This window comes from Trachurus japonicus, chromosome 3 (genome assembly GCF_045865225.1).
Source record: "Trachurus japonicus isolate A0001 chromosome 3, Traja_1.0".
NCBI classification, from domain to species: domain Eukaryota; kingdom Metazoa; phylum Chordata; class Actinopteri; order Carangiformes; family Carangidae; genus Trachurus; species Trachurus japonicus.
The window spans coordinates 36,461,151-36,482,099 of record NC_140909.1 but is presented as its reverse complement, the minus strand read 5'-3'; the positions used below and the strand labels follow the sequence as shown (position 1 = coordinate 36,482,099).

Genomic DNA, 20,949 nt, shown 5'->3' with positions numbered 1-20,949 from the left:
TCAACAGGACTTCATTCAGGTTGCTGTAGATTAGGCACAGAAAAATAACTTTTGCTTTTCTCCAGTGATGACTGATGCCAGCAAAAAGAGATACTGAAATACAAACTGTAGGATTAGCTACCACTGGAGGTGAGAGGATATGCGTCTTTTTATTCAGTGATCCAGTCCTGATCACTCAGCCTCTCCTTAGCTGTTTATATATTCTGCTTGTGCCAAGTGTGAAATATATTCAGTCATCAACATGCCAGACCACATTTCATAGCAGACAACCGTGACTGGTTTTGGGCAGCTGCAGGTTACTCATGCTTAAGTCAGCGTTGCACAAGTTGCCAGGATTTTTTAGAAATTTTGGAGGTGAAGTTTTATTTTGCCGTCCACTTCCTCTCAGTTCATTGGCAGGTGACCAAAAAACTTGGTGCCAGGTTTTGAGTAGTTTTCCCAAAGGCTGAATATTAACTGCTGTAAATGAAGCCGATGCCTCAGTGTAGCGAATAGCAGCATTTCTTTAATGTGTCTAAGTTTGTTCTTACTGGAAGTAAAGTGAATGTAAAGCAGGAACAAAGTGGAAACTGTCCTTCACTTTCAGCTGCTGGATGTGACTGATGCGTCTCTTGATTCCCTCCACAGGATCTCAGCTGGATTTATCAAAGACACTGATGTCTGACCTGCTGTGGGAGCCACCGAGACTCCACATCTGTAAAACCCAACAGCTGTAACATGCTGACATCTGCGTTTTCATCCCAAAACCAGACTCTGTTTCTCATTTTGAGAGGACTTCAGTTTTTCCCAAGTGAACAGGACTAGTTTTGACAAAAGGACATGGAGCCCTGATGTTGTGCATATCCCTCACTCTTCACCTGCATTTGGGAAATCAGAGTGGAGCCGCTTGAACCCCTTTACCGAAGCACCCAAAGGAATCAGGACTGCGGTGTGTGTGGATTGATGTTTCTATGTAGTGTGTGTGCAAGCGCAGTGCAGCCTTGGATCCATCGTGGAACCACAGTCCGCCCGGGCGCCCAGCCTTCGGGCCGGAGACGCTCCAGACAGGCAACTACTCTCTGGTGCTGCTGATTCAGCTCAGCCTGCTCTCCTTCGACCTGTTCGTCAACTCCTTCAGCGAGCTGCTGAGGGCCGAGCCCGCCGTCCAGCTGGTTCTCTTTATGTAAGCGAGAGTTACTCACTGTTACAACAGACAAACGTTATCTGTGGCTCAAAGGGGAAATAATTCTGAGCTAAGAATAGCCTGGTTTAGTTGTCTCCACTGAGTCATTTAGGCTGCTGGAATGACATGAAATTGCATTATCCTCTTTTGTTTCTGCTGATCTCATTGTTCCTTCTTCCCCCTGTCTTCTTTTCTTCGACAGCATCCAGGACATCGCCATCCTGTTTAACCTGATCATCGTTCTGCTGATGCTGTTTAACACCTTCGTGTTCCAGGTCGGCCTGGTCGCCATATTGCTGGAGCGATTTAGAACCCTGCTAATGCTCTCTGCTCTCTACCTGACCTTCAGTATCATTCTCCATTCCTGGCTTATGGTATGTAACAGTGCACACAGGCAAAACTAAATTTTATCAAAAATATCTACATTAGTTTATATTAAAAAACATTATAAGGTCTTGTTAAAGGAAATACTAAAACTTAAATTAATAAAGAAAAAATAGTCAGATTATGACAATTCAAATCTGTATCTCAAGGCCCCTCAAACTCCACCTATTGTACAATTTCTCCATCAGTCTGGTTTTAAATTGTACTAAGTTAGAAATAAAAAAAAATGTATTTAGGTATATTTTTAACACTTCTATTTTCTATCTAATCTTTCCAGAATCTGCGCTGGCTGAACACCAACAGATTCATCTGGACAGACGGCCTTCAGGTGCTGTTTGTGTTCCAGAGAACTGGTAAGACAGCGTGTCGACACCTTCTCTTTAACGCCAGCCAGATGTTTTTGTTTTAAATGTTTTGCTTTGCTTGGCGCATCAGAAATGATCAAATCTGTCTTCTATCAAAGAAAGAAACAAGACAAGCGACACATCGCTTTACGCTGTGATAAAGAGATAAATTGTATTAACAAACCATCATAAAGAGAACAAGTGACGCAGTCACGATGGTATATGTTATACAGTATCTTAGATTGGGAGAAAGGACTCATTAGGAAACGGGTATCTCGGGGTGATGATGTAGTTTTGATGTGGTTGTCACTGACAGGCTCCAGGCAGTGATCTCACTCTGCCATGTGGGTGTGATTTTCATACACGTATAAGCTCATAATTGGATATAGGGATTTATTGTCTAGTTGTGCGCTGCAGGTGATCCTGCTGTTGCCATAATTTATTTGTCATCCTGTTTTGTCTGCTACTTATTTTTAATCCAACTTAAAGAGTTACTCTGTGTGTGATTCATTCGTGCATCATCAGCTCACTAAATGTCTTGTCACTATGAGCCTGTATGTTAAGACTGTGTACACCCTGCTGGCCTGAGTTTCACCTGAATGATGCAGACAGTTGTAACTATACTGACAGGGATCTCTCTGTGGTTTTGAAGTCATATACAATCACAGATTAACCCTCAGGTTGGCTTAAGCAATGTGCACTGTCACATAGGAGACACTCACTAGATATCTAGGTAACACTTTATAATTAGTACACACTATTAAGCATTAGTTAAGCGTTAATAAATACTGAATTCTTCATGGATACTCATTAGTATGTAGTTTATAAATACAGTTAGTGCTTATCAACGGTGAGTAAAACATTTTTAACTGTTTAGAAACTACATACTAATGAGTATTCATGTGTTATAATGATGAATTCAGTATTTAACACTTAACTAATGCTTAATAGTGTGTACTTACTATAAAGTTTTACCAATATCTACAGTATCTTTTCAATAAATAGAGTTACCATTGCCCTGTTAATAGATATTATGTAGCTATAAAAAAAAAAAAGTGTGCAGTGCATTAGTCAGCAGTAACTAAAGTGATTCAGTGTGATAGACTGCCTGACAAGTAATTACAGTTTTTACTTTTGCAAGTTGATTATGAAAGTTATGTTCGGCCTTTGGTGAGTACAGTATGTGACAGATGACTGAGCGCAATAGGAAACAGGGATAAAGAGGAATAAAGGGAGAGACAGACAGAGGGAGTTATGACATCTAACAATGGCCACTTGGCTGGAAATCAAACTGTAAATGTGGCAGCTGCGTGGTACGCACCTTGACTATTTGGTCAGCACAGACCAGGGAAGGGAACACAGATATTTGAACACATAAGGAGGGAGGCAGGGGGCGACTGGAACCAGGTGACACACGAGGGGCGGAGCAAACAATCACTAAAGCAGGAAACAAACACAACCCACACAGACATATTAAATAGTTATTTCAAATGAAAACAGAAAGTAGTAAGTATGAGACTGGGAAGAGTCATGACAGTGTGCATTAATGTCAGAAATGTGTCAGCTGGTTAACCAGACAAAACACTAGCAGCTGAACTGCCTCATTAACAATCATCCTCCATTCTCTCTAATTCCTGTGCTACAAAATCATGATGTGTGTGTGTGTGTGTGTGTGTGTTTTCCTCTCCACAGCCTCTGTGTTGTACTACTACTTCTACAAGAGGACCTCAGAGTATCTGGGTGACCCTCGCCTCTATGAGGATTCACCATGGCTGCGAGAACTCTTTGCTCAAGTCCGACAGTGATCTCACTGCAGCAGAACACACGATGCCTCAGAGGCTGAAACCAGTGTAAAGATGGCACCATGAAAAATAATTACAATATGGAAAGTCCGTGTTTCAAGTGCTAAAAATCTAAGAATGTTAAAATTCGCAACTTCATCAGTGTTTTATGGAAGGCACAAGGAGTTTATATGCACTCATAAAAACGGCTTCATATTGGGAGCACTAATTTACATATTTATAAGACATTTTCCTGCCTAAAATGCACCACTTGAAACTAATGTGTTGTAAATCTGTTTGATGGGGACTGTAGCCAAAACAATATATTCCACATAACTCTTCCCTCCAGTGCAGGGAAGACTGTGCCAAAATCTGGAAAGAGCTATTAGGGTGGCAAGGCCAGATTGTCTCCTGAGACTTTCTGTTTAGATGGTAAATATGAAAGGAAAGTGAAATTATGTTTTTTTCTAAGAATTCTGTTGATACCAGTCACCACATGCCCTTTTTTCTTTTCTTTTGTTACTGCTGTACATTTTTAAAATGAAGAAATTGCAACTGTTTTATATACATTTGAGACCATTGAGTTTGTTTGTTCAGTCTATCCTGAACACGGTTTAAATGTATTGTTATATTGGCGGCTCGGCCAGGTGATGATTTCCAATGTCTGACCAATTGTCTGACCCACTGTGTGCAGTTGTGACTGTTTGTGTTTCATATTCACAAAAGCTGTGGTTACAGTTACAATAAAATGTATTTTAAAACGTTGGTCCTTTTAATTGAAACTCTGCTCCAGAGTTCGTTCCAAAGCAGGAAACCAGATGAGAGAAGCGGAGCTGATTCTTCAGCTCTTGAAACTCTTTGAGGAGCGACTCCTTCTGCAGGTTGAACTGGGGAATGAAGGGCAGAAAAAAGATTTGTGAGTGCAATCATAAAACAACACTTCAGTTAAAGGGAAGAATCAAATCCTGTGTTGAATATATCTTTTTTTGTTTGATTGATTTTTTATATAGAAAGAAATTGATATAAATTTATTTGTTCACTATAAAACAGTTTTTGAATACAGATTATTAATAATAACCCTAATAACAAATTTAAACTCACCCTTATTGCATATTTATAAAACTGCTCTGCTTCGTCTTGTCTGCCCGACTGAAACAAAAGGTTCATCACATAGTTAGATCAGGTCAGACATCTGTTTGTACAAGGTAGAAAAGTGAATCTGTGTTTAACTGTGCCTCAGGTCAGCGGCTGCATGGGTGAACATATAGGATATAGAGATGTGTAGTTCACTGGATCAGCTTTACACAATCAGGAGGTAATGGTAACCACAGGCTGTGCCCCAGTGTTTTGGAAAGAAAGGCTACAGAAAGGCTTCCTGGTTATATTGTTCTTCAAGAGGGAGGGAAGTGTCAGCCCCCTGTGTCATATTCTGTCATGAAATATAGACTTTCAGAGAGCTCAGCTGGGAGACAGATCATGTGTTTTCAAAGCGTCAACATCACTCACCCTGAGGCAAATCAGAGACAGGTAAGCCCACACCTCTGCATTCTGGTTGCTCAAATGGTTAGCCTCAGTCAGAGCTTCTTCAGCTATGCACAGCTCCCCCAGCTACACAGACAGACGCACAAAAACAAACACAAAGTTGAGTGTGATCATTGTGCCCAGGGGTTACCGCTGATGTCGACTGCTTTACTTTTAAATTCCTACACTTGTCTAATACTGACAGGCCTTAGGTCGACATCATCTCCATGGATGTGCTGGAGTTGGAGTTTTACCTGGTAATAGGCTGTGCCCAGGCCCAGCCAGGTCAGGCACGATGGAGATTTCTCACAAGCCTCCAGGAAGACCGCTTTGGCTCGCTCAAACTGAAAATAGAAAATTAAAAATAAAACAAAAATAACATAAATGAATGGTGTGGCAAAGTTTGTTAGCATAGTTCTTTTAAAGGGATAGTTCAACATTTTGGCAAATTGGCCTATTGCCATAATCCCTATAGTCTTAGCAGTAGGTTTGTTACCTTTAATTGTCGGTGCAAGCTATTTTTAGAACGACGGAGCAGAGCCATTAGCTGCTCAGAGTTATGCTACGGAGGCTCATGGGATTTCTTGGTTTCTCTCATCAAACTCATCAAATACACAATCCAACAACTCTAAAACGCTCTGGTGGACAAGTTGTGACCTGCACATTCACCACGCTATGAGATAACAACAGAACGTTACTAGACATAAAACTATAGGGATTATGGCAATGGGCCAGTTTGCCAAAATGTTGAACTATCCCTTTAAATTTGAATTATTAACTGTGACTTCTGCCTGGTTCTTACAGCACAGTGCTCTTTTGACTTTTTTGGCCAGTTGTGCTATTTAAAAAACAAAAAAGCAAACAAACAAAATGTTTGACTTAAATGCTTACTTTATAGTAAATCAAAGATGGTTGATAAACTTAAAGAATAACTGGGGAAACCTGAAGAATTTTTGGAAATGCACAAATCTCCCCGTGCACATGGCTGATCATACGATTTGTGATGCTTGTCTCAGTATCTGACCTTCCCCTGCTGCAGATAGATGGATCCCAGGCGAAGGAGGACAAGGTGAGAGTCTGATGGCTGCTGCAGGAAGCTCAGGCTCCGCTCATAGCTCCACTGGGCGTCACTGAATGCTCCTTGCAGGTATTGACAGTGGCCATTCAGAGCCCACGTGTCTGCATCCTGTTCACAGGGGGGACAGGGATTCCCAGGTTAACGTTCAGAAGAGATGTAAGTTTAATCAGTCTTACTCTGCCACTGCTATGTGGTCACATACTATATAACTGTAACATCCTGTTAAGTTTATTACATGTCTTGTTTCATGTTTATTTTGAAACGGTTGTGTTGGTTTCAAAGGTTTATGCCTTTGCTTTAACCTTGTGGTTTTTGGATCTTTGCCTGCCCCCTGCCTCTGACTGTTTACAACTTTCAAACTGACTTCCTGTGTATATCCACCTGTTTTTAAGCAGAGAAACTGCCTTTTTGATCTTTACTTTGCCTTTGTCTCTGCTCTCTGCTTCTATATCTCAGGTCACTCTACAATTGTTACAAATAACCATGTTATTGTAGAAACTGGGTATAGTCATGCCCTTCGTCCTAAATAAAGGTTAATAACTATATTCACAGATGGTTTTAATATTTTACCTTGAAAGCTGTGACATTTTTGTCACATTTCACCCCCCCCAGCTGTTGTGTAATCGTTCTCATTGATTTCAGTAAATATGCTATATATTCAAATTGATGTAATCAGGCCAGCCAATTATAATCTTGCAGTTTGCGAACAACAATGAGGTGACAGAGTTTATTAATTCAACACTAGATGTGGATCTTTGAGGCTGTTTGAACATGTAATTGAAAGCTTTTGGACTTAAACAAGTCAGAGTAGCAGAGCACGAAGAAGCAGCAAACATACATGTCACATTTTCCACCAAGTGCTTAGTGTTGCAGTCAGGAGTCAATGTGCGAGTACCTGATCTCTGTGAAACAGCGCCTCTTTGAGGTTGGCAGCTGCACTGCAGTAGTCAGCTTTACGCAGCTGCAGCTGGGCCAGATGAAGCAGGTAGGAGACACTGTGGCCTCCATCTGAACACAGTAGCTCCTGGGAGAGAGCTCGCTCTGCCATCTGACAGCAACAAAACATTGTTAGCTTATGACTGAATTTCTTATATTTTGTTTTGGTGGAGCTGCGGCTACTGCTGACGATGCCAGTTTCAGGCAGTCAAGGATGTCACTTCATTTCAGCATGTTGACAAAATACTTGAAGAGAATCTCCCTGTTGCTGTTTTCAGAAATGTTCTGGCTTAGGGATAGATTTGAACACCAGGAAGAGCAGTTGCTACCTTGGTAATAGGGATCCAAATAAATAAAGAAAACAAATCAATACCAAAAGTAAAGAGCAAACTAAATTCCTATGTATTTTCATTGTGCCTATATTTGCTTATAGTTATTCTTATGTGTTTGAATTTCTAAAAACTGATTCATACAATATTAAGTAATGTAATGTCAACTGTTCTTCAGGTGTTAAACCATAAGCAATTGTCATAAATCACTTTTGCCACATAAACAAACTAAACTGAAACCACAATACAACTCTACATTGTTGGTTGTTTCTGTTTGTACTTGTCCAGTCAGGGTCCCAGCAGCTGCCATAACAAGTTTTTACCTGCAGGGCATTGTTCTGCAGCAGGAACTGGACAGCCTGTGTGTAAATGGTGGTTGAATTTTTGGCTGGAACTGATCTAAAGCTGACATTCTGTGGTGAAGGCCCTTTGTGCATCCTCGAGTCCTCGTCAACATTCTTTGGGTCTGGAAAAAAAAAAAATACAGCAATACTGTCAGGTAACATCAGCTGCACCGAAGAGCCAAATCATCTGGCATATACTGTACACTACACGGAGAGCTTCAGTAATAATAATAGTAGTAATGTGTGTGACAGACAAGACCAGCCTTGTTTTCAGGTAGTTCATGCCAACAGAATGCACCTTAACTATATTCAAACTGAGATTACATTATAATTATCTTCATTTTAGTTTTTATGTCCTATCAAATGTGAGAACTTTCTGAGGACTGTTATTTGTGAGTGAGAGGAATTGTTTTATATGTGAATGATGCATGAAGAGATACTTCACCCAAAATCAACAATTCACCAATTTTCTACTCACCGTCATGCCAAGGAAGGGTTTGGAGAACTTTCAGAGTTATCAAAACGCTTTAAGAGTTCCAGGGGGGGTCCGGCTGGCAACCGATTTTCATATAATGGCGGCAGATTGAGCTCACTTTTGAATCGTCCAAAACACACACTATGAAACATCCAAATACCTCCATACTGCTCGTCTGTACTGACCCAAGTGTCCTGAAACCGTCACATGAAAAAGTTGTTCGGAAAAAATGTATTTAACTTTTTCATGTGGCGGCTTCAGGACACTTGGATCAGTACGGACAAGCAGTATGGAGGTATTTGGATGTTTCATAGTGTGTGTTTTGGATGATTCAAAGGTGAGCTCTATCCGCTGCCATTATATGAAAATCCGTTGCCTCCAAAAGCGTATTGATAACTCAGAAAGTTCTCAGAACCCTTCCTTGGCATGACGGTGAGTAGGAAATTGGTGAATTATCGATTTTGGGTGAAGTATCCCTTTAATGTAGTGTTCAAAATGTTAAAAAGTGTTGGCAATGTGGAGCCAGCAGAACAGAGGAGAAGTGGGACCAGAAGCACTTCAAGTACAACATACTGTTCTTCCCAACAGCACCTACTGTAGAGCTGAACCTCACCTTGTACCTCACCATTAGTGGGAGACTGAGATGGAGGACTGTCTGTCTCCACTTCCTCCACCTGATCTTCATCCTTCTCGTTCTTCTCCTCTCTGTCCGTCTTCTCCTCCTCCTCGCTCTGTGCTTGATTCTTTCCTTCGTCTACCTTTAACTGCCTTCGGGCCTCCAGGAAAGCCCTCTCAGCCAGGATAGATTTATTCTGGCTCTCATGCAGTAAACCTGAGCAGCGGACAATGGAATGAGAAATAAGACTGTGCATTTCCCTATACTGCATCTTTTCTGCTTTACTGCTCAGGGTTATTATGAGTTTGTGGGGGCTAATATAAATGTTACAGCTCAAAAACTCAGTTTTTAATACCTGTTTAAGATGATTTCAGGGATTTCCATTAGAATAGCTTGTGAAAGACTTGGTAATAGCAGTTTAAATACTAAAGTTATGTACTGGAACCACATAATGAATTTGAGTCACCAGCTTTTAAAGACAGATTTACAAAGATCAGTAAACTCGAGAACACATTCTTTCCACTCTTTTTAACTGAACAATAAAAGAAAAAATGGATCAAACAACTTGACTAATAAAAAACAAACTGAACATATCACTCAAAGTGTCTTGTGTAGTTTGAACTTCACGCACAGCAGCATCTGTCACACTGGGTAGATGTGATATTTGATAAAAGAGAGTAGCTGTATCAGTTCACAGGGTAAACAGAAGTGAGTCTGAGTACAGCCTTCCACCTCACCCAGCAGCGTCCAGGCCACCACACTGGGTGGGTCTATGTTGGTGGCTTGCTCCAGGAAGAGCTGGGCCTCCTCATAATGCTCAAATGTTGTTGCCAAGACCCCGCACATCATCAGGCTGGAGAGAAATACAGAGGAACAAGCAAGTCTTGATTTTGAATTCACATTTCTTCTCTACATCACTTCATTTGGCTGTCTGTATAAACATAACCACTGAATAACCTTACCGACTGCAGGGCTCCAGAGTAACATTTTTACTAACTTAAAATCTTAAAAATTTAGGGGAACTGTAAATCGAATGGCAAAGCAAATATTCACATTTCCTTTCATTCATGTTCCCCACACACATTGGCCTGCCACCTGTTATGACAGATTCCAGATTCTTTGCGAGTGAAGAACATCATGACAGGAAGTTCTAACTATGTCACTCTGGATTTCAGCTGAGCTCATGGCTCTTTCATAAAACATGATCATACAGGCCTACGAAGCAGGGACCACTTATATCCTGATATTCTGTTGATATTTCTGATATTAGTGTAACTGGAGCATGTCTAACCTGGGCTTGTGTGTCTGCTGGGTGGACACAGCATCATGGAAGCACTCTTTAGCCTTCATGTAGTCTCCAGTCAGCATGTAAAGGCTCCCCCACTCAAACTTGTGGGAGGGCTCACGGGGGTGTCTCACCACTAGCTGTAGGAAAGTGAATACAACATGCAATAGCAAATCACTCATTTGACCATCGAGACTCATTATCTGCATAGAGTCTCGTTAGCTGCAATGTGAATTAAAGGAGACATATAATGCCCTTTTTCCACAAATTAAAATAGTTCCCAGATGTCTTAAAGACATGTCTGTGACATGCTTTGGTCAAAACACCCCAAGGATCAAACATCACAGCTCTTTTCATCCTCTCAAAACAGCCCTGTTCAGAACGGCTGGTTTCAGTGCCTGTCCCTTTAAAGACAAATTAACCACTTTCTACCGGTACGGGTACCCGCACAGGTAGGGGTGGTATTATGCAAATTTGAAAACTAATAACATCATTGTCAGACAACCGAGGGAACAGCTTGTAAAACCACATGGACCACATGGAGTCTGCACATTACAGATTTTTTGGTCAGTTCTTGCATTTTGGGGGAAGAAAGTGATGTTTCAATAATATGTCCCCTTTAAGACCAGCTGCTCCAGCAAACAAATCAAAAAATAATATTAATAATAAATCAATTATAAATATACTCCACAGATAAGAAACAATCAGAAATCAGTTACTACACAAAGGCATAGATTTAAATTTACAGATGGTCATTTGTGTTTGGCTGACAATGCTATATCAGTGCTTTTCAGTATAGTTATGACTAAACAACACAGTAGTATAGGTCTTTTCTTGAAGGGCGATCATGTCATTGTACCTCATGGTAGTAGTGAGCAGCCTGCTGGTAATCCCCTGTAAGCTGAGCCTCCCTGGCAAAATGTCTGAGCTGAGTAGAACTCAACAGGATCACATCCGAGGAGTCATCTTCATCATCATCATCATCTACGTCATCTAAATAAATCTGGTAAAGTGGAGAGGACAGCGTTGAGAGTGTGTGTATTTGTATGTAAATGTGTATGTGTGTGTGCTTGTTACCTTGTTGAGCGCTATGTGCATCTCATCCACCAGGTAAACATAGAGCTTGCTGACAAAAGCTTTTAACTCCTCAGGGTCAGTGATTGGCTCTGTTCTCTGCATCTTGTCACGTACGAGCCTCACCACTGCAAGCTACACACCAGAAACACACAAACACACACACATCTGTGGAGTGAAATTATGACAGAAGAGAAGAAAGATCGAAAAACAAGAGAGCCATTCTGACAATATTACTCTCAGAGTTTATAGAAGTGTCATCAGTTCACTTTTAATGTGTGCAGGACTGACCTTCATCTGTTCCTTGAAGGCAAAGTACCTTCCAGAAACATTGAGTGCTCCCATCACCTGAACCTTCATTTGCTCCTGGCTGCAGTCAACCAGTTGTTCATTTCCTGTCTCAATCAATTCCTTATACTGGTCTGAAACCTGGGACACCACATTGCCGACCTGCTTGTGGAAGTCTAGCAATGCCTGCATAAACACACACCAGAAGAGAGAAATCAGAAAAGGAGCCATTCTCTACTCGTGTATGTATTATTGTGTGTGTGTGTGTGTGTGTGTGTGTGTGTGTGTGTGTGTGTTAAAGTAGCTGTGTCTGTGTTTTACTCTTTCTGCTCTGCTAGGACCTGCTGGAGTTTGGACTCGGGGCGGAATCAATGCCCTCAACCTGGAGAAAACAGAGACACATCTCAGCACATCATCCCATATCCATGTTCCACAGCGAGTGAGTCAATTAACATATACTGTATTTCCTCATTTAATAGCCGGTATTCAATTAACAGTCGGGTCTCATATAATGGTTGGGGCCATTATTTACACAAACAAATAAACGCAGGCCAGGTCAAAAAGAAAAAAAAGAAAAATCGGCCGCCTGGGACAAACTGACAAGGATATGAACAGAAAGTCTTTCAAAGTTTGTGGACTGTCTATGAAGCCTGAAGGGAGTGAAGCCGACCTCATCCTCTGCTTTAGAAAGGGACAGCCTTGCACTGCTGGACAGCAGGTCTGTGAAGTGAAGTGCTACGCTGAGCGCAATGGAACTCCTACAGCGCAGAGAGGCCAACAGGAGCCAAGCAGCACACAGGGAAAATGAAGATGAGCTACTGAATGATGAGCTTGGTTGCTAATGTGTAAAAATGAACGGCGGAAATTAGAAATAAGGGCTAGGCATCCTGCAGTTGTATAAATAAAGGGTTACTATTTGAGGAAATACAGTATTACAGACCAGTGTGATTCTGTGCTGTTATCAGAACTGGCACATTTAAAGGGATAGTTCAACATTTTGGCAAATTAGCCAAATTGGTCCATTGCCATAATCCCTATAGTTTTAGGACTAGGTTCGTTAACTTTACTTGTCGGTGCAAGCTGTTTTTAGAACGGCGGAGCAGAGCCACGAGCTGTTCAGAGCTACGCTACGGAGGCTAATGGGATTTCTTGGTTTCCCTCATCAAATACACAATCCAACAACTCCTAAATGCTCTCGTGGACAAGTTGTGACCTGCACATTCACCAGCATTTTGGAGTTGTTGGATTGTGTATTTGATGAGTCCTAAAACTATACGGATTATGGCAATGGGCCGATTTGCCAAAATGTTGAACTATCCATTTAAATAAGTAACTGAATTCATAATAACTAAATGACTTAAAAAGTGTTCTGATATCTCAGGGCCACAATCTAGAAACACTGTAACTAAAATAACCAGGTCAAACTCAGTAACGTTACCTTCTGGCCAGTTCCTCTGGAGATGTTTTGGGAACCAGAGGTTTATCCACGGCTATCTCAATAATAATATACGTTCTGGCCTCCACATACATCTGTCATTAAGAGGAATGAGCAGTTAATACTCGGAAGGCTTCTAAAATCTTACTAACCAGAGCTGTGCTGCTGATCATCTCAAACTTACATTTCCCTCCGTATTGATGTGCGGCTCAGCTTCGGTCACAGCGTCGGCGATGATATCGACTGCAGCCGGTTTGCTATGATTGACAGCTGGCTGGTGTGACTAAAAACACATTATATTGCGGTCACAAACACAACCTGTATATCAAATTTAAATATTTCCATGGCTATTATGCTGAAACAAAAATATGTATGTGCTTTTTATTTGCTAAAATCCAAGAGAGCTTTAGAAAACTTTTCAGCACTTGTTCATTGTTCATCAAACTTCTGTAAATTAAACTTTAATGGAGAAAAAAAAAAATTTCCAGTCCAGGTACTCCTGACCTTCCTGACCTTACTAACCTTTTTGGCTGGCTCCTTTGAATCCCTGACTCCCTTGCTGCCTCCATCAGAGTTCTTCCCGCCCCTCCCCTTGTAAGAGCCAGCAGCCGAGCTGGCACGAGCTTTCATCTGGTTGGCTGCAGCCTTGGCCTGCTCCTTCAACACACTGACACTCCTCTGGTTCTGTAAGCCAAAGGTATATGACAAAGTCAGAATAACAGTGCACACACCATGGAGCAGAATTAGAGTTATTTAGAAGATGATTTTCTGTAATTTTTTGTATCACACAAGACATAGCCGTACGTATTTATTCAATATAGCAGGGGTCTTCAACATTTTTCAGGCCAAGGACCCCCAAACTGACTGGGAGATGGAGCAGGGACCCTTACTATATTAAAAAATTGTGTATTATATATTAAACTGGGCACAGTAACATGTATTAACGTAGCTTGTTATTGTGCATTCAGTACTAAGCTTTTAAATAATACACATGTTTATATATTCATGTTTTTTCTAAACATGTACAAGCTACAGTGAGTAGGAGGCCGTCCCTCTGCAGTTTATAAACAGACCTTGCTCACTGATAGCAATGCCAGTATCAACAATGTCTGTCAACTGCATGATAATCATGCAGACAAGCTATTCAAATTGACGTTTTTATTTGAAACATACGGTAAATGGGGAAACTAAAGATAAAAACCATTGTCTAATGAACCAAAAATTCTACGACCCCCCTGCAGCCCCTCTGTGGACCCCCTGTTAAGACCTCTGCTATACAGTAAACATGCCTGAGTGACTTTGTCTGACCTTGCTCTGTAACTCAGCCTCAGAGAAGGGCTGGATGCTGTATGCTCCACGGATGCGTCTCACTCCAGGATACAGCAGCGGCCCCATGTCAATAAACGCCACACCATGGAAGGGGATCTCTGGGTTCTCCTCAGCTATCTAAACACACACACGTGCAGCACACACAAATTTATCTTTATCCAACTACTTAATGTTTGTGGTTGTTGTCTCCAATTTCTTACAGTTAGTTCAAGTTACAGAGGTGGACTGGAGAATCAATAAGAGGAAATAGCAGCTCTTTTGCCTGCTTGGTTTCTACCTCCTTTCCTAGCGGAGCCAGCAGCCTCGCAATCTCCACCGGCCACAATCTGTTCTCAGTGATCCTCTGCCGTAGCCTGAAAATTAGTCAACATTTATACACCATATTCTCACATATGCTTCTGTATTATCTACTATTATCCACTTACTTTTGCACTTCAATTCACTTAAATGCATTCTGCTATTATGTTTATTAAATAAACAGAAAGAAACTTTACTCATTTATTTATTGCTGTAAATCATTGATGTCTTCCATTATTAGACCAGTACTCTTTACATAGATTTTATTCAAGGAATTAAATTCAAGGTTATGCAGATCAAAACCAGGTCCAATAAATGGCCATGAGGATCAATCAGCAATAAGATCAACTGATTTCCATTTTCCCCCCACTGAATGAGGAACAAAGTGTATGCTCTGCTATAATATTCAAATTTGGTTCTTTTGTATCACTTCTTAAAAGTCTATATGTCGCCCCAGGAAATTAATGACTGACTTTCCCCATTCCCAGTATAATCTCTCTTTATTCTCATTACCAACAAGTGGGAGGTAGTGAAGTGGGGTGTGTGTGTGTGTAGCTGACCTGGTTGTTCCTCCTTCATCCAAAAAGCAGTGCATCTCTGTGTCCCAGCTCACCCTGCTCTTAGTGGTCTCTGCCTCATTACGAAACCCCCGGTGCTGCAGGAACATTAAGCCCTTCAGTCATGTAGCTGAGCCTGCCTCCAGGCTGGGTCACTGCTCTAATCATCTACAGTATTTGATGTGCTACTCAGGGAAATTTACTTTTAAATGACACTTTTACTCATCGTATCATTAGTCATTATCCAAGCCTATACAGTATGTCTCTAATTTAACTTGAAGATAACCTTAAAGGGATACTTAACCCAGAATTGATACAGTAATTCACCAATCATCTACTCACCATCATGCCAAGGAAGGGTTCGGAGAACTTTTGGAGTTATCAAAATGCTTTTGGAGTTCCAGGGGGGGTCCGGCTGGAAATAGATTTTTATATAATGCCAATGGATAGAGTTCACTTTTGAATTGTCCAAGACACACACTATGGATGCTAAAAAGTAGAGATCAGATTAATTTTTTCCCAACATTTTTTTCATGTGGCGGCTTCAGGACATTTGGGTCAGTACAGACAAGCAGTATGGAGGTATTTGGATGTTTCATAGTGTGTGTTTTGGGCGATTCAAAAGTGAACTCTATCCGCCGCTATTATATCTATCTACTGTTGCCAGCTGGAGGCCCCCTGGAACTCCAAAAGCGTTTTGATGACTCCAAAAGTTCTCCGAACCCGTCCTTGGCATGACGGTGAGTAGATGATTGGTGAACTATCAATTTTGGGTTAAGTATCCCCTTAAAGTCTGTTCTATCTATCAAATGAAAAGCATTCCTTGTTTTCATGCAGGTCTGTGTGTTGACAGTTAATGACAGTAATGTGCAAACACAACGAGCAGCAGGTGCAGAACAAATTTGCGATGACCTCTAAGCCTGTCAGCTGACCGTCCTCCTCTTCAATGGGCTCCGCCTGGAAAAAGGCTCCTGAGAGGAAGTGGTTCCCAGGCACCAGCAGAGCCTGGTGGGGCCTCTTCCTCTGTCTGCCACTTTCCTCCCTCTGCCCCCCAGCCTTCAGCTGCCCCTCACTGAACAGCAGCACTTGATCTTTCTGGGAGTCAGAGGAATAGCACATCCACAGTGTTACAATCCTTCACGCTGAAAAGATTGAAATTCAAGGTCTTACCATGAAAACCACAGTGTGAAAACTCACCTGTGCGGTAAGTGGAACTTCCAGGGCAGCAGTGTAGGTGGATGGAGTGGGGACAGGACAAGGAGGCAGCATCCATGACTCGGGGACAGAGTAGGCTGTCTCTACGGTCACCTTCAACAGGTTGGAGGCTGAAAGATCAGCCTCTGACAGAACTGGAGCCGATGCACTCACACATACATCCAAGGTTGACCGCTAAAGGGAATCAAAATAATCAGGCACATTCTTGTAAATAAACTATAAAACAAAATATGACAGATGTTGCCTACCTAATCTTATCTTATTTAAAGCCCTAGAGTTTGAGGGAGGATGCAACACACGTTGGTGAAATAGCTGTCATGAGCATTTAAAGGGATAGTTCAACATTTTGGCAAATTGGCCCATTGCCATAATCCCTATAGTTTTAACAGTAGGTTCATTACCTTTAATGGTTGGTGCAAGCTATTTTTAGAATGGCTACGCTACGGAGGCTAATGGGATTTCTTGGTTTCCCTCATCAAATACACAATCCAACAACTCAACAATGCTCTGGTGGACAAGTTGTGACCTGCACATTCACCACGCTATGAGATAATAACGTAACGTTACGAGACAGAGTTGTTTTCGAGGCAAATGCAGAGACTGCTTGCCGAAAAACTGCCCCTGACGGGAATGCGCATCAGCGGTTTTGCATGAATTTACCTCGAAACAACTTTGTCTCATAACGTTACGTTATTCTTTCATAGCGTGGTGAATGTTCAGGTCACAACTTGTCCACGAGAGAGTTTTGGAGTTATTGGATTGTGTATTTGATGAGTTTGATGAGGGAAACCAAGAAATCCCATTAGCCTCTATAGTGTAGCTCTGAGCAGCTTGCAGCTCTACTCTCACCGACAATTAAAGGTAACAAACCTACTCCTAGGGATTATGGCAATGGACCAATTTTCCAAAATGTTGAACTATCCCTTTAAGAATTAATTTATTCAACTAGCCAACCTGGGAGGATAGTTTGACAGGGGGACTGGTCCCTGGGTTCACTGGAACAGTGGATGAGAAGCTGCGCTGACCTGAATATGGATGAGAAAATCCACAGAACCCAGTCGACATTTGGGGAGACAGAGGTTTTGATTATCATACAAAAACATATCAAGCAGATTTACCTTGCAGCAGTGGGAGCAGGTCGACCACTGCTTGGCCCAGCACCGATGTCCTTGCCTCAATTTTCTTCTCTTCAGGGTGGAGCTCTATGATTGTCACTGATCACAATAAAGCCATCCAAAAAGAAGAAAACAAAAACTGTGTTGTTAAAACGGAGAGCTACAGGCATGATGATTTCAGGGCTTCTTCTGTTTTTGTTCACTATGATCATCAAATTACCACCAGCATTATTAAAATAATATGGGATAACAGTTATCCCATATTATTTTAATAATGCTGGTAGTAATTTGCTAACCATTTCAGTTTGAGCTGAAATTGAATTTTCTGACAATGATGGGGTTATGTTGACAAACCAGTTAATCATTATTACTGTCATTAAATGACAACAAAATTGTAGCAAAAGTCAATGTTTTTCAGTTATCCAATTTCCTGAACTTCATGAGCAACAATATTTGCACAAAATTTCTTGCAGGTCATGTGAAATATTCTCTATGTTGAGTTGAGTGAAATGGATTATTTGGAAAACTCACTGTTAAGACTTTGCTTTGCTCACCTGTCAGCAATGCGAACTATCAGGGGACAGAGAAATATTTTTTTTTACAATCAACTTACATATAATCGGTTTATGGGCCATGTAACTAAGAGCCTGAGTGTCACTGGGGCAGGGGAAGGCGCAGGTAAAGTCGTAGTCAACACACTGCTCCACAAGGTCGTACTGCTTCTTGTCTGACTCTCCCAGCATCACTCCGTCCATTTCAACCTTCAGGACACACTGGAAGTTTCCCCCCTTTTTCCCTTGCTAAAGAGAGAAGAACAATATGTTACACTAGGTGAGTAGTTTGGTGCTGGTTTTTGAAGCACGCTGATACCAGTCATTCAAGTTCCAGCAGGCTACTGTGTGTACTATTTTACAATAAATGTTGGAAATAACACAAATAACCAGTTCAGTAAAAGTGATGTGCATCTGGCATAAAGTCAAAAAATATATCTAAGCCCACCAAAGTCTAATGGTGACTTGATATGGAGTTAGCTTTGAACTATTTTGTAGAGGATTATAATTAAAACGACTGTCAATATGAATTAATGTGTTGATATTCTAAATAAATTAAATATTAATTTGCAAGAATATAAAACACTTTTCTCTACCCAATGCCCAATTTATCAAAAATGAGGAGCTGGAAACTTGAAATGTTCCAACTGTACAAATTCATAAAACCTTGGTCAGACATTGTTTAAACAAAACTGCAACCAAATCTAAACATTTTCCTGATTACCTCAAACCACACTTGAATAACCTGATACATTTTATGTATTTAACTTGTTAATAAATAAAACGAACATTCATTACAACCTTGTAAGCACAGCTCTGTTTCTTTAGCCGTTACGATGACTTACTAATGGTAACGTTAGGTAGTTAGTTCATTACAGTAGCAAGTGTAACGTTACTTTATCACTTTTGCCAACGTCGAGCAGACTTACCAGGTTATTTCCTCGGATGGCGGTAAGTTTTATCGTCAGGTTTTCATCACCTGTGTTTTCAGGCGTCTCCATTGTGTTGCAAACGACAGAATAACGTCAAATAATAGTTAGCTGTTCACTAGCGGTGCAAGCCTTGGGTGCTTTTTGTTGCCTATGCAGATTGATGCTGCCATGGCAACGGTGCCACACGTGCAGGTGTGTCCAATTCCTTCAAGAACAATCCGACATTTCAGTGTTTTGCACTGGAAATACATTGCAGGCTACAGAAAATAGATGGTAAAATAAGCAAAACCGTCAGACACACGACTGTATATTATACTTGGGGATTACATGAGGAGACGGGTGACTGAGACTGCCTTGGTCCTCTGAACAGCTAGGCTTTAGGCTACTCGCCAAGTTGTCGAGTCGAGTGTACTTTGAGTAACCTAACTTGTTGAGCACCTTGAAAAAGTAAGTTGTAACACCTCACTCTTACAGTACACTATATATTTCATTGCAGTGCAAGTCGTTAACATATTTCCATTTCATTAATTTCATGTATTCTATTATACCCATCAGTAACCCCTGTACTCTTGAAAACCTCCCCATTTCGAGGTCTGCTTTATTCTTGTCCTTTCCTTTCATTTCCTTTCCTGTTGTCTTGTGTCACACACACACACACACACACACACACACACACACACACACACACACACACACACACACACACACACACACACACACACACACACACAATCATGGATAAAAGACGGACACCAGACATGGAGAAAATTGGAGTGTTAGTAGTATTTATTTTTGCTTTATTTACATTTTAAATTAGGTATTATTATTTTTTATTTTCGCCGCCTTGTGGTAGGAATAAAACGTTTGTCATATCCACACATCAAGAGAAGTTATGCCACTAATGACGTCACACATCCTCCCTCCATCCACATCAAAGACACACTGGCTCAGCGGCATTTTGACGTCATTAGTGAGGTCATAGTTCTCCTGAACCGAGGTTGTAAATAGAGGAGGTGCTGCTGTCTCTCTCCGCTCCGCTCTCCCTCAGGGAGGAGGCGCTGGAGGCCGGTGGTCGCAGCCCCCCAGGGTCCCGGCTGTGCGGACAGACGCAGCCCAGGACTTCGGTCCCGCTGAAAGCTGGAGTCAGCGGGGTGGGCTCAGGGAGCAGGAGCGTGCAGAGGAGCCGCATGCTTGAGTCTGCCTGAGGCTTGGCGGTTCGCGATGAGGCCGAGCATCTGGGTTTCCGATGAGTTTGCAGCGGGGCCCCTCGGGGTCACCGGGACCTGTCTCGGTGTCCTGGGGGTTACATTACTCTGTAAAAAATCAATATTCTTTGCGCGCTGCTCCAGTGGCCGGTGCACCGGGTCTTTTCCCGGTGACCTGTGGGTCCTTTCGGGCTCACAGTCCACAGTGAGGCGGCCACGATGCCCAGCAGCAGTGTCACACGCACTTTTTGTTTTTTGTTTATCACTTAAAGCATATCTTTTTTGTGTAGGCCAGATGAAAGCCCAATATGTCTCAGATATACAGTATTTCGTCATTTTCATATCTTGTGTCAGTGCAGGGTTATAATCAAGAGTGTGAACATGTGACATGTTGCCCCACCATCAAGCAAAAGGACAAAATGATTGTTCTTTCTGTAAAAAGTCAGGCACAGAAAATGTTTTAAAATGGGTACACTGGGTAATGTTTAGTAGTATATAGTCTGACGCAAAACAAACCTGATCTGCCTCGGGGAGCTGCAGATCTTTAAAAGCATATGAATATTAAATATGTCGCCCTTTTGCAAATATTTGATAGACTATGCTACCAATTATTTTTCTTTCCATACTTTATTGAATCCCTAGTTGAAACCATATGGTTGCCTACACATTCTATGAGGGTCCATTATATTTTTTCAG

General features: G+C 41.5%; 2 protein-coding genes across 3 annotated transcripts; one reads left to right on the top strand and one right to left on the bottom strand.

Annotated features, from left to right (window-relative positions):
• Positions 1–930: 930 nt before the first annotated feature.
• LOC146990331 (transmembrane protein 138-like) lies at positions 931–4,432 on the top strand. The gene is made up of 4 exons (XM_085771868.1): positions 931–1,162; positions 1,365–1,536; positions 1,824–1,899; positions 3,583–4,432. Exons 2-4 carry the CDS (start codon positions 1,411–1,413, stop codon positions 3,693–3,695), a joined length of 315 nt encoding a protein of 104 aa, XP_085627994.1. The 5' UTR covers positions 931–1,162; positions 1,365–1,410; the 3' UTR covers positions 3,696–4,432.
• Positions 4,421–19,189, bottom strand: cfap70 (cilia and flagella associated protein 70). 2 transcript variants are annotated; one of them, XM_085771855.1, is made up of 26 exons: positions 19,046–19,189; positions 18,179–18,365; positions 17,569–17,664; positions 17,405–17,475; positions 16,433–16,624; positions 16,148–16,330; positions 15,239–15,333; positions 14,659–14,734; positions 14,361–14,498; positions 13,575–13,736; positions 13,237–13,335; positions 13,056–13,147; positions 11,939–11,999; positions 11,621–11,803; positions 11,333–11,464; positions 11,115–11,258; positions 10,262–10,395; positions 9,708–9,823; positions 8,980–9,186; positions 7,859–8,001; positions 7,166–7,318; positions 6,217–6,378; positions 5,447–5,536; positions 5,178–5,279; positions 4,773–4,820; positions 4,421–4,558 (listed from the first exon to the last, which is right to left on the bottom strand). In XM_085771855.1, the coding sequence occupies exons 1-26, from the start codon at positions 19,115–19,117 to the stop codon at positions 4,427–4,429; spliced, it is 3,270 nt and encodes a 1,089-aa protein (XP_085627981.1). In that variant the 5' UTR covers positions 19,118–19,189; the 3' UTR covers positions 4,421–4,426. The 2 variants fall into 2 exon arrangements, with proteins under 2 accessions (XP_085627981.1, XP_085627987.1); XM_085771861.1 differs by having other exon boundaries at positions 13,237–13,326.
• Positions 19,190–20,949: the final 1,760 nt, after the last annotated feature.